General features: G+C 39.3%; 1 protein-coding gene across 6 annotated transcripts in view; it reads right to left on the reverse strand.

The window, feature by feature from the left end:
• The window catches only part of ADAMTS18 (ADAM metallopeptidase with thrombospondin type 1 motif 18), a 74,297-nt gene that overhangs the window by 34,338 nt on the left and 24,457 nt on the right, over positions 1–15,502 (reverse strand). For 4 of the 6 annotated variants that reach the window (XM_005507110.4, XM_021294045.2, XM_021294046.2 and 1 more), the window contains 9 exons: positions 11,638–11,920; positions 10,401–10,600; positions 9,593–9,676; positions 8,600–8,759; positions 7,865–7,970; positions 4,422–4,559; positions 2,870–3,023; positions 1,771–1,866; positions 657–805 (listed from right to left, as the gene is read on the reverse strand). In XM_005507110.4, the coding sequence (XP_005507167.3) occupies positions 657–805; positions 1,771–1,866; positions 2,870–3,023; positions 4,422–4,559; positions 7,865–7,970; positions 8,600–8,759; positions 9,593–9,676; positions 10,401–10,600; positions 11,638–11,920 (1,370 nt within the window). Of the gene's footprint in view, positions 1–656; positions 806–1,770; positions 1,867–2,869; positions 3,024–4,421; positions 4,560–7,864; positions 7,971–8,599; positions 8,760–9,592; positions 9,677–10,400; positions 10,601–11,633; positions 11,921–15,502 lie in introns of all 6 variants that reach the window. The other 2 variants (XM_065028483.1, XM_021294048.2) reach the window with 1 other exon arrangement.

Consider the following 15,502-nt stretch of genomic DNA (forward strand, 5'->3'; position numbering starts at 1 on the left):
AGTTAATTGAGTACTCGGGAAAGACGCTGGTCAGATAACGCTTTACCTCTACTTCAAAACAGTATTGTAAGGAATAGCAGTATTTACAGTGATAACACGTTCACTAGAGGAAAATACCAGAGATGTTTCATGAGTTAGCATAAAATTCTAGGGTTCAGCACCTTTATTCTGACCTGTGAAACATAAAAGAATGCAAAGAGCATGACAGACATACAGAGACATCTGTCTGCAACCATTTTGATATTGACTTTAAACATTTTTCATTTATTGTCCTGGATATTACAATCTCATCAGAAGTCTTAATAGCTTTTAAGACTTTTTTTCCCTTGCTCTTACATTATTAGGTGCGCATGTCTGTGTGGCGTTTCGTTATTTCTGCAAGTATTTGATAAACTGTAGGGTCACAAAATAAACTGAGAAGGCTGGGCTGTAAAAGTTCTAGTACTGTAGCAATCTTCAGGCAGTCACTGCTTTCTAGGATCTGGACATATTTCTGTCCTTCAGCTACTGACTGGCCACACTGGACATGAAAGAAAGGCCTTAGAAACATTTTCACACATACTATTTCCCTACAGAAATGGACTCTGGTATTTTCTTTCTTCCATAAATTCAAATAGTTAATAGAAAAATAATACCTTTTCATATCTATGTCTTACTTTGGATTATTGCAGTGTCTTTCTTGATATGTGACCCCACCTCCACAAGTGCGTGTGCATTCTGACCACTCGGACCAGGCAGACCACTGGCCGTTCACGGGCTTGGGTCCGTGATCACCGTACTTGACACACTGTCCTCTTCGACACCACTGCCAAAAGAACGCCAAAAGATATCCCGGAGTTAGGGGCACCTACTAGATGCACAAAACAAAAAATCTACATTCAAAATCTCCAGTGCTTAACTCTAACAAACATGAGGTCACCCACTGAACTCAAGGAGAGTTCACAGTGGAACAAGGACCTGAAGTAGGACACGGACCCACACAATAGTATAGACAAGTAATGTCCTAAAATTTGTCCAAGTTCTGAGTTGAAGATCTCTGAGGTACGAATTTGCAATTCTGTTCTCTTGGAGAGTATCTTTTTGGCTTAATCTTCCCCATATTAACTTCTGGTCCTGTGCTGTCAGAACCTCAAAACTTCCCACATAATTTAAAAATAGCCCACTAGTATTCTGCTAGAATTCCTCCCTTTTAAAATTTAATTATGAAATGCTACACAAAGAGAAAAAAAAAAAACACAACAGAATAGAACATTTGTCAGTAACTTGAAAATCAAACCAATATTCTACTCGAAGAAACATTACAGCAAAATAAAATATTTTGGGTAAGTGTAGATGACTGTAAATTAGAAGGTTCAGCTAAAACCAATAACCATGCTCTTTCGGTAGTGATCACTGACCATAATAGGCATGGTGGCCTTTGTATAGCAAATATTATGGCTTAAGGAATGTTCATATCGCAGTGGGATTTCAAGCCTCTATCTAACTTCTATTATAATTAATGGATTTTCTTACTGATTTAGATTTACCAGATATATTTTATTCCACAGGTCGATGGGAGAGGCATCACTCCCCACCATCAGACAGATGCCACTACAAGGACCAGTCCTGACTATGCATCACAATGCAGTCTCTTACAGAGCAATCCAGAACTCCGTGATAGCAAACCCAGAGGGATCTGGATAACACCGGTTTTGACAGGGGCTGGTATGTGACCCCATAAAGTCTAAAACCAAGTTAGAATGGCATTGTCCTCTTTATAAAAACACTTACCATGCTTATTCCACAAGCTGTTCCTTCCGCTGCTGGCATGAACTTTGTCTCGCACCTGTGACCCACTTTGTGACACCAGAGAGATTTGCATATATCCTGAAAAGAAAAGAGTACTCGCTATAACACACATCATTGCCATTATTTCCTGGTGTTTAGAAAGAGTAAAAAATTATATAAACCTTTGCTACCATAAAACCCATATAAACTTTTCTGATTTTAGAAAATCCAGAGCTTAAGATTCATAGCACAGCCATATCTTGTATATTGCCTTCATGGTTATACACCATTTCACTATATATTTCTTAAAAACTACTTTGAGTGTGAGACTATAATAGAATAAAAACTGTGTTAAGAAGTTTAAGGCTAAAATTTTGATGTCTACAGTGACTATAATGCTGTGGAGATACCAGATTTTCCGAAACACAGAAGATATCTGGAAACAGTCCCTTCACAGTGCTGTTCACTCTTTCTTCTTTGGTTATTAGGTGTAGAAGCAACAGAGCTGCCATCACCTGATAAATGTGGTTAGTATAAATCATTCAAAATACTCCAGGATAATAACAGCCGTAAAAGAAATTATAATACTTCTTTTCAGAATGAACACTCTAGATTATTTAATAAAATGTCTTCTCTGAGAAGATCAGCCAGAAGTGTAGCGGTCACTAAAGTAGTGGGTTAATTTAAATCAATCCTTCGTCACAAAGTCATGGGTATAAGTTCTGTTTTTATTGTTCTAAAATAACCCTATAGATCTTTTCCAGACTTTGCAGTCAATGCATAAGGATCAACCAACATCTAAGAAACTTTGTCCTTACCCCACACAAGTTTTGATCAAACCTCTAGTGCCTGCTCCTTTCCCTTGGCCTAACAGGGAAGGGCTCACGGCTCCTATGTGTTCAGCTGCACTCCTTATGCCTCCTGCAAAGAACACATTTCCTTCTGCAGCTCCCCTGTGACATGGCCCAAAAGAGGCCAGTACCTTCAAAGCTAATTGCCAAGTGAGATAAGGTAGAGAAAGAGCCCAGACCTCTGAAGAACGCCATATTACTTGCACTTATTTAGTGTAATTCTAACTTTTCAAAAGTGTATCAGTGGGTACCTTTACAAAGCTGAGGTTGCACAGTTTTGCTTTCATTCCAAATTGCCATTTGCACTGGGTATCAGCATCATAGATCTGCCCTGGCAGTTTGTCAGGGTATTTGTACTGTCCTGTTTGCTTCGGTTCATCAATCAGGCAGGCAGCTTGAGCTGTACTATAATGAGAATGTATATTAACCATGATTACGATCTTCGTATAAAAATATTTAAATTTGTTACAGACCAGCAAAACCACATCATATGGCATACAATACCTTTAACTAGCTTTAGAGATATGCACTGAAATGAGAATATCTGCTTGCAGGAGCCTAAAGATCTTGACATCTTGGTGGTAGCCTGACCTGCAAAGTTTTAAGGAAGCAGGAATTTCCAGGCTTTTCCTCCCTTTAATCTTGTGTAACCAAGAGCAAGGTGATCTGGTCTGCTTCTTTCCCTTAAATGTATTCCCAAAATAAGGACTCAACAGTCTCATTTTGGCATTTGCTTTGTGTGGACTGACAAACAGACGGCGGCGGCAGCTTGTGTGCTTTGGGTTGCCTGTATCCACCTTAAGACAAAAGGTACCCCCATGGTCTAGTTTTCTTGAGAACCCATGTATGCAGAAGGCCACTCCATGCTGGATTTACCTTGCGAGTGTCAGTCTCTCGGAACATATTGCTTCTTGGAGGTCTTACGTGACTTTTTAGTTTACAATTTGTTTGTGTACTCAGAATACATTGCATCATTGCAGCAGAAAAACATCACCAGAACTGCGTCACCTCTTCTGGCCACTGCTCTAAGATACTAACTAGGAGTTCAAGGATCAGATCCACAGAACTATCTAGTGACTCAATTCTCACTCTAAGGAATTAACATCTAAAAGGCCTGTATCGAGTGCGGCTGTTAGTACTGCCTACTCATTTTTTAATAATCATGTATAGTCTACCCTTGTACGACAAACAAAATAAAAGGAAAGTTGTACAGGAAAGGACTGCAATTCTGATGACATTAAACATAGACCAAAAACCAGTGCCTTTAAAAGTATCATTGAATAGTGCCAACATGCTGGAGAAATAATTGGCACCTTTCTCTTTTTCCCTCTTCCCTCGCTCCCCCCAGAACAAGTCTATGAAAAATGTGAAATGTCCTTACGACGTGAGCTAGATCAGGAGAGAAATTCCAGTGAGCACGGCCACTAATGTTAATTTACATTTTGTAATGACTTTGGTACCGCTGTGTCTGCCCTCTTTTGTGTTCACTTCCTACTAATTCTCTGCTAAACTTAGCTGCTGACAGGAATGCCTGGGAAAGAATGATATGCCAGCCATTACTGCAGGATATTCACGGAGGGTGAAATTCATTCTTGAAACGAGGCAGGACAAAACCACTTACATGCCATACCACCTCTATGCTTCCTAAGTCCAAGTGTGTGGGCTTAAATAGTACATTGGTTTGAGCACATGTTAAAAGAGGTGAATTTCACACTTAACTAATTTTTATGTCTGTTCAAGAATTCAGGCCCATTTAATAAAGATACATTCCCTGGCACAAGCCCAGATTTACATCTGACCTACCTGAGAAATTTGTTGAGATACTGCCTGCTGCATACAGACCAAGAAAACACTCCATTGTTCCCTGTGAGTGTGGGAGACATAATATTACCCTCAGCTTTTCTACAAGGATTTCCTTCTCCATCATGAATCATACCAAAGCTGAAAAGAGAACCAGGTGTGAGAGTGAAAATCTAGATTAATCACAAACGAGACAAAATTTGGGGCAAAAGAAACACTTTCTGGGTGACAGCTCTATGCTTGAACTCCACGGGGAATGTGGAACTCATCCCTTTCAATACAAAGGGATGAAGACTATACAAATGGGATGCACTATACAAATGACTGTTAGTATGAAACAAGCTCCAATTAACAGCACTCAAATTCTATTGTCATCATACACTTATCTGATGAGAAGAAGACAGTTTTCAAGAAAGGCCCATACTTTGCACAGGAGCTCTGCAATGGGAGCTACTGACAAAACACTGATATGTAAGCACGTCAGAAGTTTTGCAGTTTAACCATTTATCTTTCCTGAAGGAGAAATGTTTTGTGGTGGTGAGATGGATGGAAGTAGTGGGTCAAATCTTCAGTCACACTTGTACTTGCCTATGACTCTACCAGCTTGAAACATGCATGCAGTCTGAGCCTTTCTTTGCCTAGTGATAACACTTGTTAACGTGAAAGGTGCGGAGATCAGAACCCAGGGAAATATCAGTGTCACACAGCTGTAAGAATAGCAGGTAACTGTGGTCCTCATAGGAGGAAGCACTACATAGGTGCATTCAATCTGTAACAAAAGAAGGGGCATTGAACGAATCGAATATAAGGTATGAATATAAAAATATGATTCTTTTCCTAATTTCGGCCACCAACTTGCTATGTTATCTCAGGCAAATCACCTTCTTCTCCTCGCCTTTGTTAGACACTGTCACTCACTTTGTCTGGACTGTAACCACTTTAGTGGGAATACTGCCCCTTATTGGGTGCTTTGCTCTGTCTGCAAAGTCTGCTTTCACTAGGAGAGGTGTGAGGATAATATAAACAATAACAAGCATTAATAAAAACCATGTTAAAAATGATAAATTAGGTGGAGCTTATGGATATAATAAAGCTAATTTTCAGTCTTTTTCCTTTCACTGTTTTATATTTACTCACTGTACAGGACACCTGTGGATTTCAATGTGTTTTGAATAGAAATTTCATAATCTGTTACTTCAACATCGTAGCACATTGGCGACTTTATGGATGTAATCTGTGCACATGCAGGGAATATCTGATTTACTGGGCTCAATCCTCCACTGTTATAAATCATTGCAGGCTCATCAGAGTTACTACATGCACTGCCACCAGCTGAGGCTCCAAACTTGCTAAAGTATATGGCTCCTGCTATAAATGGACAAAAGAAGTCCCAACGGAGCTGGTATGTTAGAATCAGTTATAAAATAATAACTTTGTTCAGATGCTTTGCAGCCGAAGAACGCCCAGTTTATATGGCCACTGACACAGCCTGCTCTGAACTCCTGTTAAGCTTTCAGGTAAAAGCACAAACGACTTAAAGAAAACCATAAACACATAAAACTGAAGCTGCTCGGTGGATCACAGAGTGTGACCTATACAGTATGCAATATTCTCCTACTACGAAATCCTTGGGTTAATATATTCCCAGCAGAGCTCAGCACCCCTGAGGCTGGCACAGAGCTTTTTCTTCCAGGAATCTCTGTGTCACACAGACCAAAATCTGTTGTCTAACCTCAAATAGTACATTGTCTTAAGAACATGGACACAAACAAATTGTAATAAAGACATGATGTATCTGGCACCGATTTTTTTCCAGGAGGTAAGATTCATGTTATTGGACATAGTATGGAAGTATCCCAAAGAAAGGCTGAAGAATCATATGAGAATCAAAGGCAGTGGTAGAAAAAAAAGATTACAAAAGGAAAAGATTTCCAAGCACAATCGGTCAAAGCAAATAAGAAAACAAACAGGAAGGAGACTAAATGGGATAATTCTTTAAAAATAAGCTAATGGCCTGATTCTCTCCTAATACTGATCGAAGAGCATTAGAAATGTAGTGAGGTCAGTGAGATTGCATTAGCATGATGGGATGATCTGCCACTACATATTTTACATATTTGGTCCCATTGAAAGTGTTGGCACAATTCCCACGGGCTCTACTGGTAGCTGGATTATTCTTTAATTCCTTGTTTGCCTTCAGATGTACAGAAACCTGTGAAAGGGTCACTCATGTAGACATTAGGTCATAGTATATACTGTAGAGCATATTTGTACAATGAAAACTAAATAGTCCTGATGCAGTCATGCAGAATCGGAAGGATTCATGCCTTGATCAAACAGCAGAATACAGTACCACTGCTTTTCAAAGATATTTTGTGCAGTCATGTTGCTGCACAAAATAAAGATCCTGTGCCCATGTTTTATCCGACTCTTGATTTCAGGCTTGTACCACATAGATAATCTATGCTTCTATAGGGGCAGTGGTTAGGCAGACTGCAGCTTCAGCTATGCTAAAACTGAAAATCTGAGCCTTGCCGAAAGTTGGGGAAAAGTAATTCAGAATTATTTGGGAAAAAAAAAAAACAAAACAGGAGAGCAAAACCTAATCATCTTTAGGTTTAATTCAACAAGTCAGAGAAAAGCTAAAGCTCCATAGAAGATTATTGCAGATTTGGTTTGAGAGACAGCAGGCTCTTAGGAAAATTACAGTCTTCTTACCACAGAAATAAAATGGAAATCCAATGGATATAGTTACAGAAAGGCAGAAATCACCACAAAGCATGTTTTTAGCCAAATCATGCATCATATAGGTAGAGGGAACCAAGAAGGACATGTCACGAATGGCTCCCAGATCCTGCTGGGAAAGGGACCTCAAGGAGACTCAGAGATCACTGCTCCATCCTGTAAGCTGCAGAGTCCTTTTCTCTCTCTGGAGCAACCACACTGATACTAGAAGCAATTTGCCTACCAGAACATGGCAGCAGTGTGAAAAGCTTAGAGGTTACTGCTGTCAGCTTTTACTGTTTGTTCTGGTTATCACCTGGAATATATAAAATGTCAAAAAATAAAAGGAAAGCAGCCTGGGCAGGGGATTCACCATTTCACGCTGAAGGACACAACTCTGAGGGAAGAGTCTTGACTTTCTTTGCCCTCAAATCGCCTATAGTTTCCCATCAAATTAGAAAGCTGTAAGGTACCTCTATCAGAATAAGGTCCCTCCGCCTATGGCAGTAAAAATCAATAAAATCCCACAGTAGTTCTTTTTATGATTGTTGAAGAGACAACATTTAATAAGGCAAATGCATTAACTGGATTGCTCTCTATATGCTAATAATTATATAGCTCTCTATAAACGATCCATATTTAATTTATATTAACTGGTGCAATGTTTCCATTCACTTACATCTTTATTTATGGAAGGAGCATGTAAGACTCCTGAAACTTACTTGTGTCCAGATTCATGAGCAATTGTAAAAGCCAGTCCAAGGCCTGTATCTTCATTAATGGTGCAACTCCGGTATTTGCTGCACATGCCACTGATGGGTGCAAATCCTGAGGGAAGGACGCAGTAGATTAGCTTGTTCCTCTACAGAATTCTGAACTCATATATCATCTCCACTGGTCCTAATAAGCCAGTCTATCGTGGTGCATGAGGATGGTTGTCTACTTCATCAGGTTTATCATGGAACAATTACAGCAGGCTTTCATGTGACAATAAAGGGACTCCTGAATGAGAAGTATAAATCAAACCTAACCTCCCAAAATACACTTTACTTGTAAAGACTATTCTTTCCCCCCTCATGCCTTTAATTCTCCCAAGTTAGGGAGGAATCCCATTCCAAAAGGGCAAGTAGTCACAAAAATTTAAAAAAATTTAAAAAAAAAGAGTGGTTCAGAATTGTTCTCAAAATCAAAAATATTCCTTGAAGAGGTGACAATGCAAAAGGATTGCGTCCCATAGTTTATTTTACCACTTCTGGGGCAATGACACCACTAATACTCTTTCTCTCCTAGGTACCTCAAAGGCAAATATGTACAAATACTCCTGTTCTTTCCTCTTCGAGAAGGCTAACATTATGTGCAAAACTGGGCTTTTTAATTTTAAAACATTTCAATATCTATTAATCAAGATGCTGCTGTTGCTATCTGAAAGTTTTTTAGAATGTGTTTTCATCCCGTACCTAAGGTATCACAGGGCTCGTTTTTCCAAGAGCAGATATCAAAACCCGTAAGCAAGATGGCGTGGTCATGGCGCTTCCCGTTCTTCCCAACCAGCGCAGATTGCCACTGACAGAAGCTGTTCAGCGACTGGTCTGCATGGTGGTTAATCAGTAACCCGCCCTGTAGGTATTTCAGACACAGAAACAGGGTGCTTCCATCAGTTTGAGAAAGGTGATTGTAAGAATAAGAGTCAGTTAGGGAAAAGGGATTACTTTTTCATATTTATTCTATATAAACTTCTGCATTCCCATGTTAACTATCTGTGATGACCAATTCAGGTGACGAGTAAATCTTTTACAATTGTAAAATAAAACTTCACCCCTCTCAGATATTTTTGAAGTCAGTGGTTGGAATTACAGTATACAAATACATTTGATTCCTGATAAAGCCAAACACTAAACCATATGCAACCTTGTGATTAAAATGTTTGGAGTTTTCAGTGGAGGAAAAGTATTGTCCAAGTAGCTCAACCCATCACACATTCCTTTTCATCTTCTGTCTCAGCACCCTTGCCAAAAGAAATGGCTCCTCTCCCACCTTTTGTTACACTCTATCTTCAGTTTGGGTTTTTTTACTCCTTCCCCCTTCTGATCATCACATCCTGGAAAGCTCTGTTCAAAATATTTTATCTATTTAAATAGTACATTTCTCATTCCAGCCATTTCTCTTCACGAAAATGCTGGAAATTGTTAGGTTTTATCTTACCAGAAGCATTTCAGTGTTTCTAAAGAACATTTATATGAAATGAAGATTCCAGTATCAAAACCCGAGAAGCACTGAAATGCAGAAAAGTGTGATTTTGGAGGGTTTTGTGATTTTAATCTTCTTGTCATGCTTTACGTCTTAAGAACCCTCTAATGGAAGTTCATACACATAACATGGGGACACTCGGTGCTCCCTGTGAACAGAAGCAAATGAAGCACATACCACACAAACATTCCGACACAACTTACAGGCTCTTGTTCCAAAAGAAGAAGGCTCACAACAATAATGTTTATATCACTTCCAATTGTTCCATCTTTAAACAGACTAGACACCTGCAATGATTATGGAAGAGGAAATATCATCTACATGTATTTTTTTTAGCCTGTTGAGTTATTGCATTGAGCTTCAATTTTCCATACAAATTAATGGAGTTATATACCTTGTAGGATTAATCCGAAAGAGCTTAACCCAGAAGAATTTTGTCCCAAACCACAATACTTATTCAAAAAGCCTGAAGACCTTATATTATTTTCAATGGGCTTTGCTCTGGCCTTGCTCTCCTGGATCAAGTATAATCAAGTTCAAAGTTCAGGTTTTGTAATGCTGACCTAAAGAGCAAAGCCACAACGGAAAACATCTTTCTAGTGAAATTATACTATTTTTCTCAAAATAAATTTCTGCCGTCTCAAATAATTTTCGTTTCAAGGAGCGACAGCAGGCAAAACTAACTAAGCTTCATGATACTAAATGGAATTAAAGCCTCAATTTCACAGTATCTGCCTTTTTTGTACTACACTAGAAATATTTGAGAATAGGGTTTTTTTGGTTTTTGGGGTTTTTTTTAACCTACAGTACTATTGCCAGAGCTATGATAACATGGGGATGTATCTTTAAAGAGCTTTTTTTGATGCCAGTAATATATTCGATGAAGCTTGAAGAAAGGTTTGCATAAGGTGCCCCTGCTCTCTTTGGTATCACTATCTGTCAATGAAAGATCCTATTCTGACATAACAATAGTCCATGGGCAAAACATATTGCAGTTACACCACATCTTACCATATTCATAACTGTTAAGATGTACGTTGTTACATTTTCCTTGCCATGTTTCTCCAACATTTTTTTATCTGCCACAACAAGGGTTTCAACATTTAGACTTCCATTTTTCTGAATTTTAGCAGACGATCTCTTGTACCTTGCAGAAGCCCCATACTCATCCGAGCGAACGTACGTCTCTTCTGTGGGTGGCTTGGGTGCATCTAGAAGGAAATAAAACTCAGTTTGGAAAGAGTTCAGATCGCCCATCAACAGTTTCATCAGAAAATTTAGTATCACAGGTTTAGAGCGTCAGATTATTTTTACAGCATGTGATTTAATACTTATGGCCAAGTTCTTGTATATTTATTAAAAAAGACCTGATGCATTCCTGAGGGAAGAGTGGCTACAGGGAGAGAAGGAAATGGGAGAACCACATTCGTATACAATCAGCTGCTTAAAATAAGGAATTAATCTAATAAAACAGTAGCATCTGTGGCAAAAAATATACACAGAATTTTTAACAGAATATCAACTTCTTTTCCTTCCTTTTGATAACTTCCTGAAGCGTCTGACACGTGCTACTTACACAGCAGTTGGTAAAAACCCTCCTTTCCACAACAGATGTCCACCGTCAGTACAGAAAGGAGACACACGCCCAAGCAAGATTCCTTGGGCCTAATGAAGGACTCAGAATAGACCTTGGCAAGATAATATATCCCAATATGTTTTTTAAGAGGTGGCTCCGAAACCTTGTTTAAACAATTTACATGGGAGGTTCTTTTTGAAGATGTCAGTTACCAAAAATTTCATTATCACATGGTGAGTTCTGAAAGACTTATTCTCTGTCCTGTCAGAAATTAATGATTTGGAAGACATTTTCTCCACCTTCAAGCCTAATTAGTTATATTTCCTCAAACTAACAGAGAGCATTTCAGGGACTTGGCATCCATCGCTGTGCAAAAGCAGCAGTCTAAACCAGAATTCCTTACTGAAAACTACATGAATGTCAAGAAAATCAGGCAAGGGATCTTTTAATCTAGGTAGAAAATAAGAAAACTAAGCGTTGATTCTGATGGCTTAATAAAACAGATAATCACATCAACTTAAAGGAATTTTCTCATGTCTATTTCACTTTAGAAATGTGTAATTTAAACACAGTATGTCTCCATCAGAACCATGACAGTGAACCACACCTCAGAATCACCACATAGTCTCTAAGAGCCTCTATCAAACAAGGAGTGAAAGTTTCCTTACATACATTTCTTGCGACGTCCACAAAAATGCTGCTTTTGAAACCTTCCGTGGTGGTAACCATTCGCTTGAGCGTGATACTTGTGGGCACTGGGAATTCTGTGATGACCAAAAGAAAAGTATTTGGGATTGGACTCTACTGTGTACCGGTGCACCTTCTCTTCTGCGGTCCGTTTGTACAACACGTGAGGATGGTGTCCAGCAGGTGACGTGTAGTTGTGCTCCTGTGCTAGCTGCTGAGGTAATGGAGATATAAGGAACTCGATCTTCTGTGTCCTTATCAAACCTGACTAAAAAAAGAAACATCACCACAAATTAGAGAAAAGACTGGCACGGTTGGGAGCTGGAACATGCTAGCTCTCCAAGGGAGCTCCCTTCAAAGCCCAGACAGATTGAAACGTGCTCCTCTAAGTTACATTTACTCAAGATATAACCCAGGTAGTTTTCCCAATTGAAGTGTGTATTGTTTCACTTTGCAGGTGAGCAGGTTTCATGTTTGGTAACACACAGAACGAGAATGCACCTTTGCATAGCACCTTTGCTCAGGCATATGAACAAGTTAATAAGCAATATTAATCCATTCTTCACAATATAGATTTGTTTGTGTGTTTGTGCACAGGATATACAGTCTCACACAAAAAGAAAATGCTTCTGGGAAATGCAACTTCTAATAAATGCATATATTAGTACAATTAATTGTTTGAATTAACATTCAGGCTTTTTGCAGTACGAAGTATTTTCAGATGAGAAGCCCAGACTTAGGGTCACCCTAAGCAGAAACGTCAGCAGATTATGGTGCAGCAGCACACACCTGAAGCATCTGAACATTTTAATACTATCATTCAGTAATCAACTCACCGCCATTTAATCATCATAAAGGCAGTTTAAAATCTATGCTCTCCTACAAGAGAAAACTGATCAGTGAAAGCAAGTATCTGATCGTTTTCCTTCTTGGATCCCTGAAAGACAGAGTTAAGTATGGGAAAACTACGCTGTATTTTTCACATAGTATCTGTGCATAATACTGCACATGTGATGAAGTGTTTCCAGGATCAGGGCCAGGGAAATGTGGGTGGCACTGAGGAAGTATTTCCATGCAGCTCATTAATCAGTTATGATTTTATTTCATTTCTTGGTTTTGTAAAACATGTTGTAATAAACACCCTTTTTCACAAAGTCAAAAACCAAGAAGTTGTTTCATCAGGTAATTCTATTACACTATATATACACGTAATACTACATATAGATTTTTGGTTTGGATGAGTGAGACTCTACCATATGCCAACACCCTCCTGCCAAAATTGACATCCCACGAGGACTACAGATCTCTCATGCTCCAGAAAAATATGTGCAGACAAAGAAATGTCAATTGCAAACCATCCTGCCCGGCATCTTAAGTCCTCCCAGATCATGATTCCACCTCTTTGAAAATGCACCCATTGGACATGCATCCCCTGGGCCCTTCTGAAACGGATGCTTTCCTTGAGCCTGGCTGCCAAGGACCAAATGCCAAGGGTATCAGAAACAGAGGAGTTTGAATGTCTAACGTAAGCACTGAATTTCTTAAGGACTTGTGGAATTCTCTGCACTTTCAGAACTGATTCCCATGAGGAAACTCAAAAGAAAATTAAAAGCAAGCGAAAATAGAAGTTACACATTAAATCTTCACATCTTTAACGGTTTACTAAGCTAATGGTAAAATTGACTTTAAGTCTATTCCAGCTGAAAAGATTTCTCAGAGATGTACAGGTCCTCAACAGTCTGTAATCATCCATTATGTCCCTTCCATGGAAACTCACTTCTGTCTTTCCAACTCAAAGGTATCTTCACAGCACTCCCTAATCTGGGCATCTTTCACAGGGGCCTAATAACAGCACCCATTAAATCATACTGTCATCTTAATTTTGAGAATAGAAGAGATTCCATATTATGAACTGGGAGGGTCTAATTGCCTCCTGAAAAATAATATGAAAACAAACACAGATGATATTCTGATTATCAATTTGCTCCCTCTCCTTTCTTCAGCATGAATTCATAATTACTTGTCTCAGCCTATATCTACCTAACATTCTATATGAAGGTTAAAATTGCCTCTGTCAATAAGAGACAGGCTTTAAACAATTGACAAGAATTTAACTTGCCTGCTCACTGCAATAAGTTGGCATATTTCAAATGTCAGATCACATTTGGTCATGACAAAGTACTTTCCTTTAAGGAAGAAGACTAATATTTTAATCCCTATGATGTGTATCACACAATTTAAAATGGTTCTGAGAGGCAATCTTTATCTCCTAGAGTGCCCTGATAACTGGACACTGCTAAACAACTTCTTTTCTCAGCTGGAGAACAGAAACCTAGTGAATCTGGTTTTTATTTCCCCATTTTAAAGGTTTCAACATCTGAAACTATTCCTGTAGGATTCATTTTGTAAATGATTCAAACCATATGAAACAAAGGGGTTTCTACATTTTTGCTGTAAGAAACTGTCCCTGATGTACACCAAGTTTCAGCCCTAAATGTTACTCCTATATTTAACATTATAAGGGTGGGATGAGAATTGGGGGGTGGGAGGAAGCTAAGCCAATTCTGGGCTCCGCTCTGCACGTATGCTGCCGCACCTCCACGCAGCCTCTAGCTGACGGAGGCCTTACAACTGCACTCTGCTTTCCAGCACAAATGACCTTCAATTTCCAATCAGACTTCCTCTCTTTGGGTTCTACATCAGACACATCCTCCAAATTCAAAAATGTTCTGTCCAGGAGAGCTGCCTTTTTTTTGATAACATCCAGCTTTATGAAGTTGTCAAGAAGAAAGGGAGATTGCCACAGAACAGTCTCAACACTCACTCAGCCACCAATCATTTGCCATTTATTCCAGCTACGAGATGGATTCAAGGATTCACATTCAAATAATCCCTTTGGTAGCTTCAAAGTAACGCTGAGAATGCTGCCCTGGCTTCTGACAGAGGTGCAGGCCTCTGCGGGCCATCGGCCACGAACTGTTCTTGCAGGTTCTTGAACTTCAGCCTTAGGTGAAGCAGAGTGGGCTACAGCCATGGCCACGGTGGCTGGCACACAGGCCAGCTCAGAAACGCCAGCGCACAGAGGCACGATGCTAGCACAGAATAACCTTTACTAATCCTACACTGCTAAGAAACTCTGGTTTGTTGAAGGCCAGATTTTGGCTGGTCTAGAGCCTGAGGATTGTGTTGGGGGTTTTTCGTTTTGGTTTTGTCTTTTTGTCTTGGTTTGGTTCATTTGGGCTGGTTTGGTTCACTGGGTTCATTTAGGGTTTTGTTTGTTTGTTTTTTGGTTTTTTTTAAGGATTTTTTCTATAAATACAGGAACCATCTCTATGATTGTGAGTTAGATGCAATACGTTTAACTAGCTCAAATATTATAGGAGGTGAAGAAATACTGTCAAAATTGTCATGGAAATGTATGCATTTGGTTTTCCGAGTGCTAGCACAGCTTTAAGTATATGCGTGATTTTCCCTGAATCAGAACTCAATTATATCTTTCCATTCATTTGATGGGCTTGGGACCCACCAAGGAGAGGGTCAGGTAGGTCAAAACTTCATTTTGATTTCAGATTCTCTGCAACTATAACAGCATGAGAGGAAGCGGGATGACAAAATCTAACATTTTTACTAAGTCTAGACAACACAGCATGAAAAAGACCAGGGACTCCTGTCTATTCCCTCTCCCTCCCGCTGTGGCTCTCACTAATAATAGTAGTAATTGTGAGAATATGGTGGGAAGGAAAACCCAAGAGATTGCTCAGCTGGAATTTGCTGTTCGCTTGTTCTTCCCTCACAACACATATTTGCTGTCCTTCTGTAAGGGATGTTCCATGCCTTTGGAAAGCAGACA

Source organism: Columba livia, chromosome 13 (genome assembly GCF_036013475.1).
Source record: "Columba livia isolate bColLiv1 breed racing homer chromosome 13, bColLiv1.pat.W.v2, whole genome shotgun sequence".
NCBI classification, from domain to species: Eukaryota; Metazoa; Chordata; class Aves; order Columbiformes; family Columbidae; genus Columba; species Columba livia.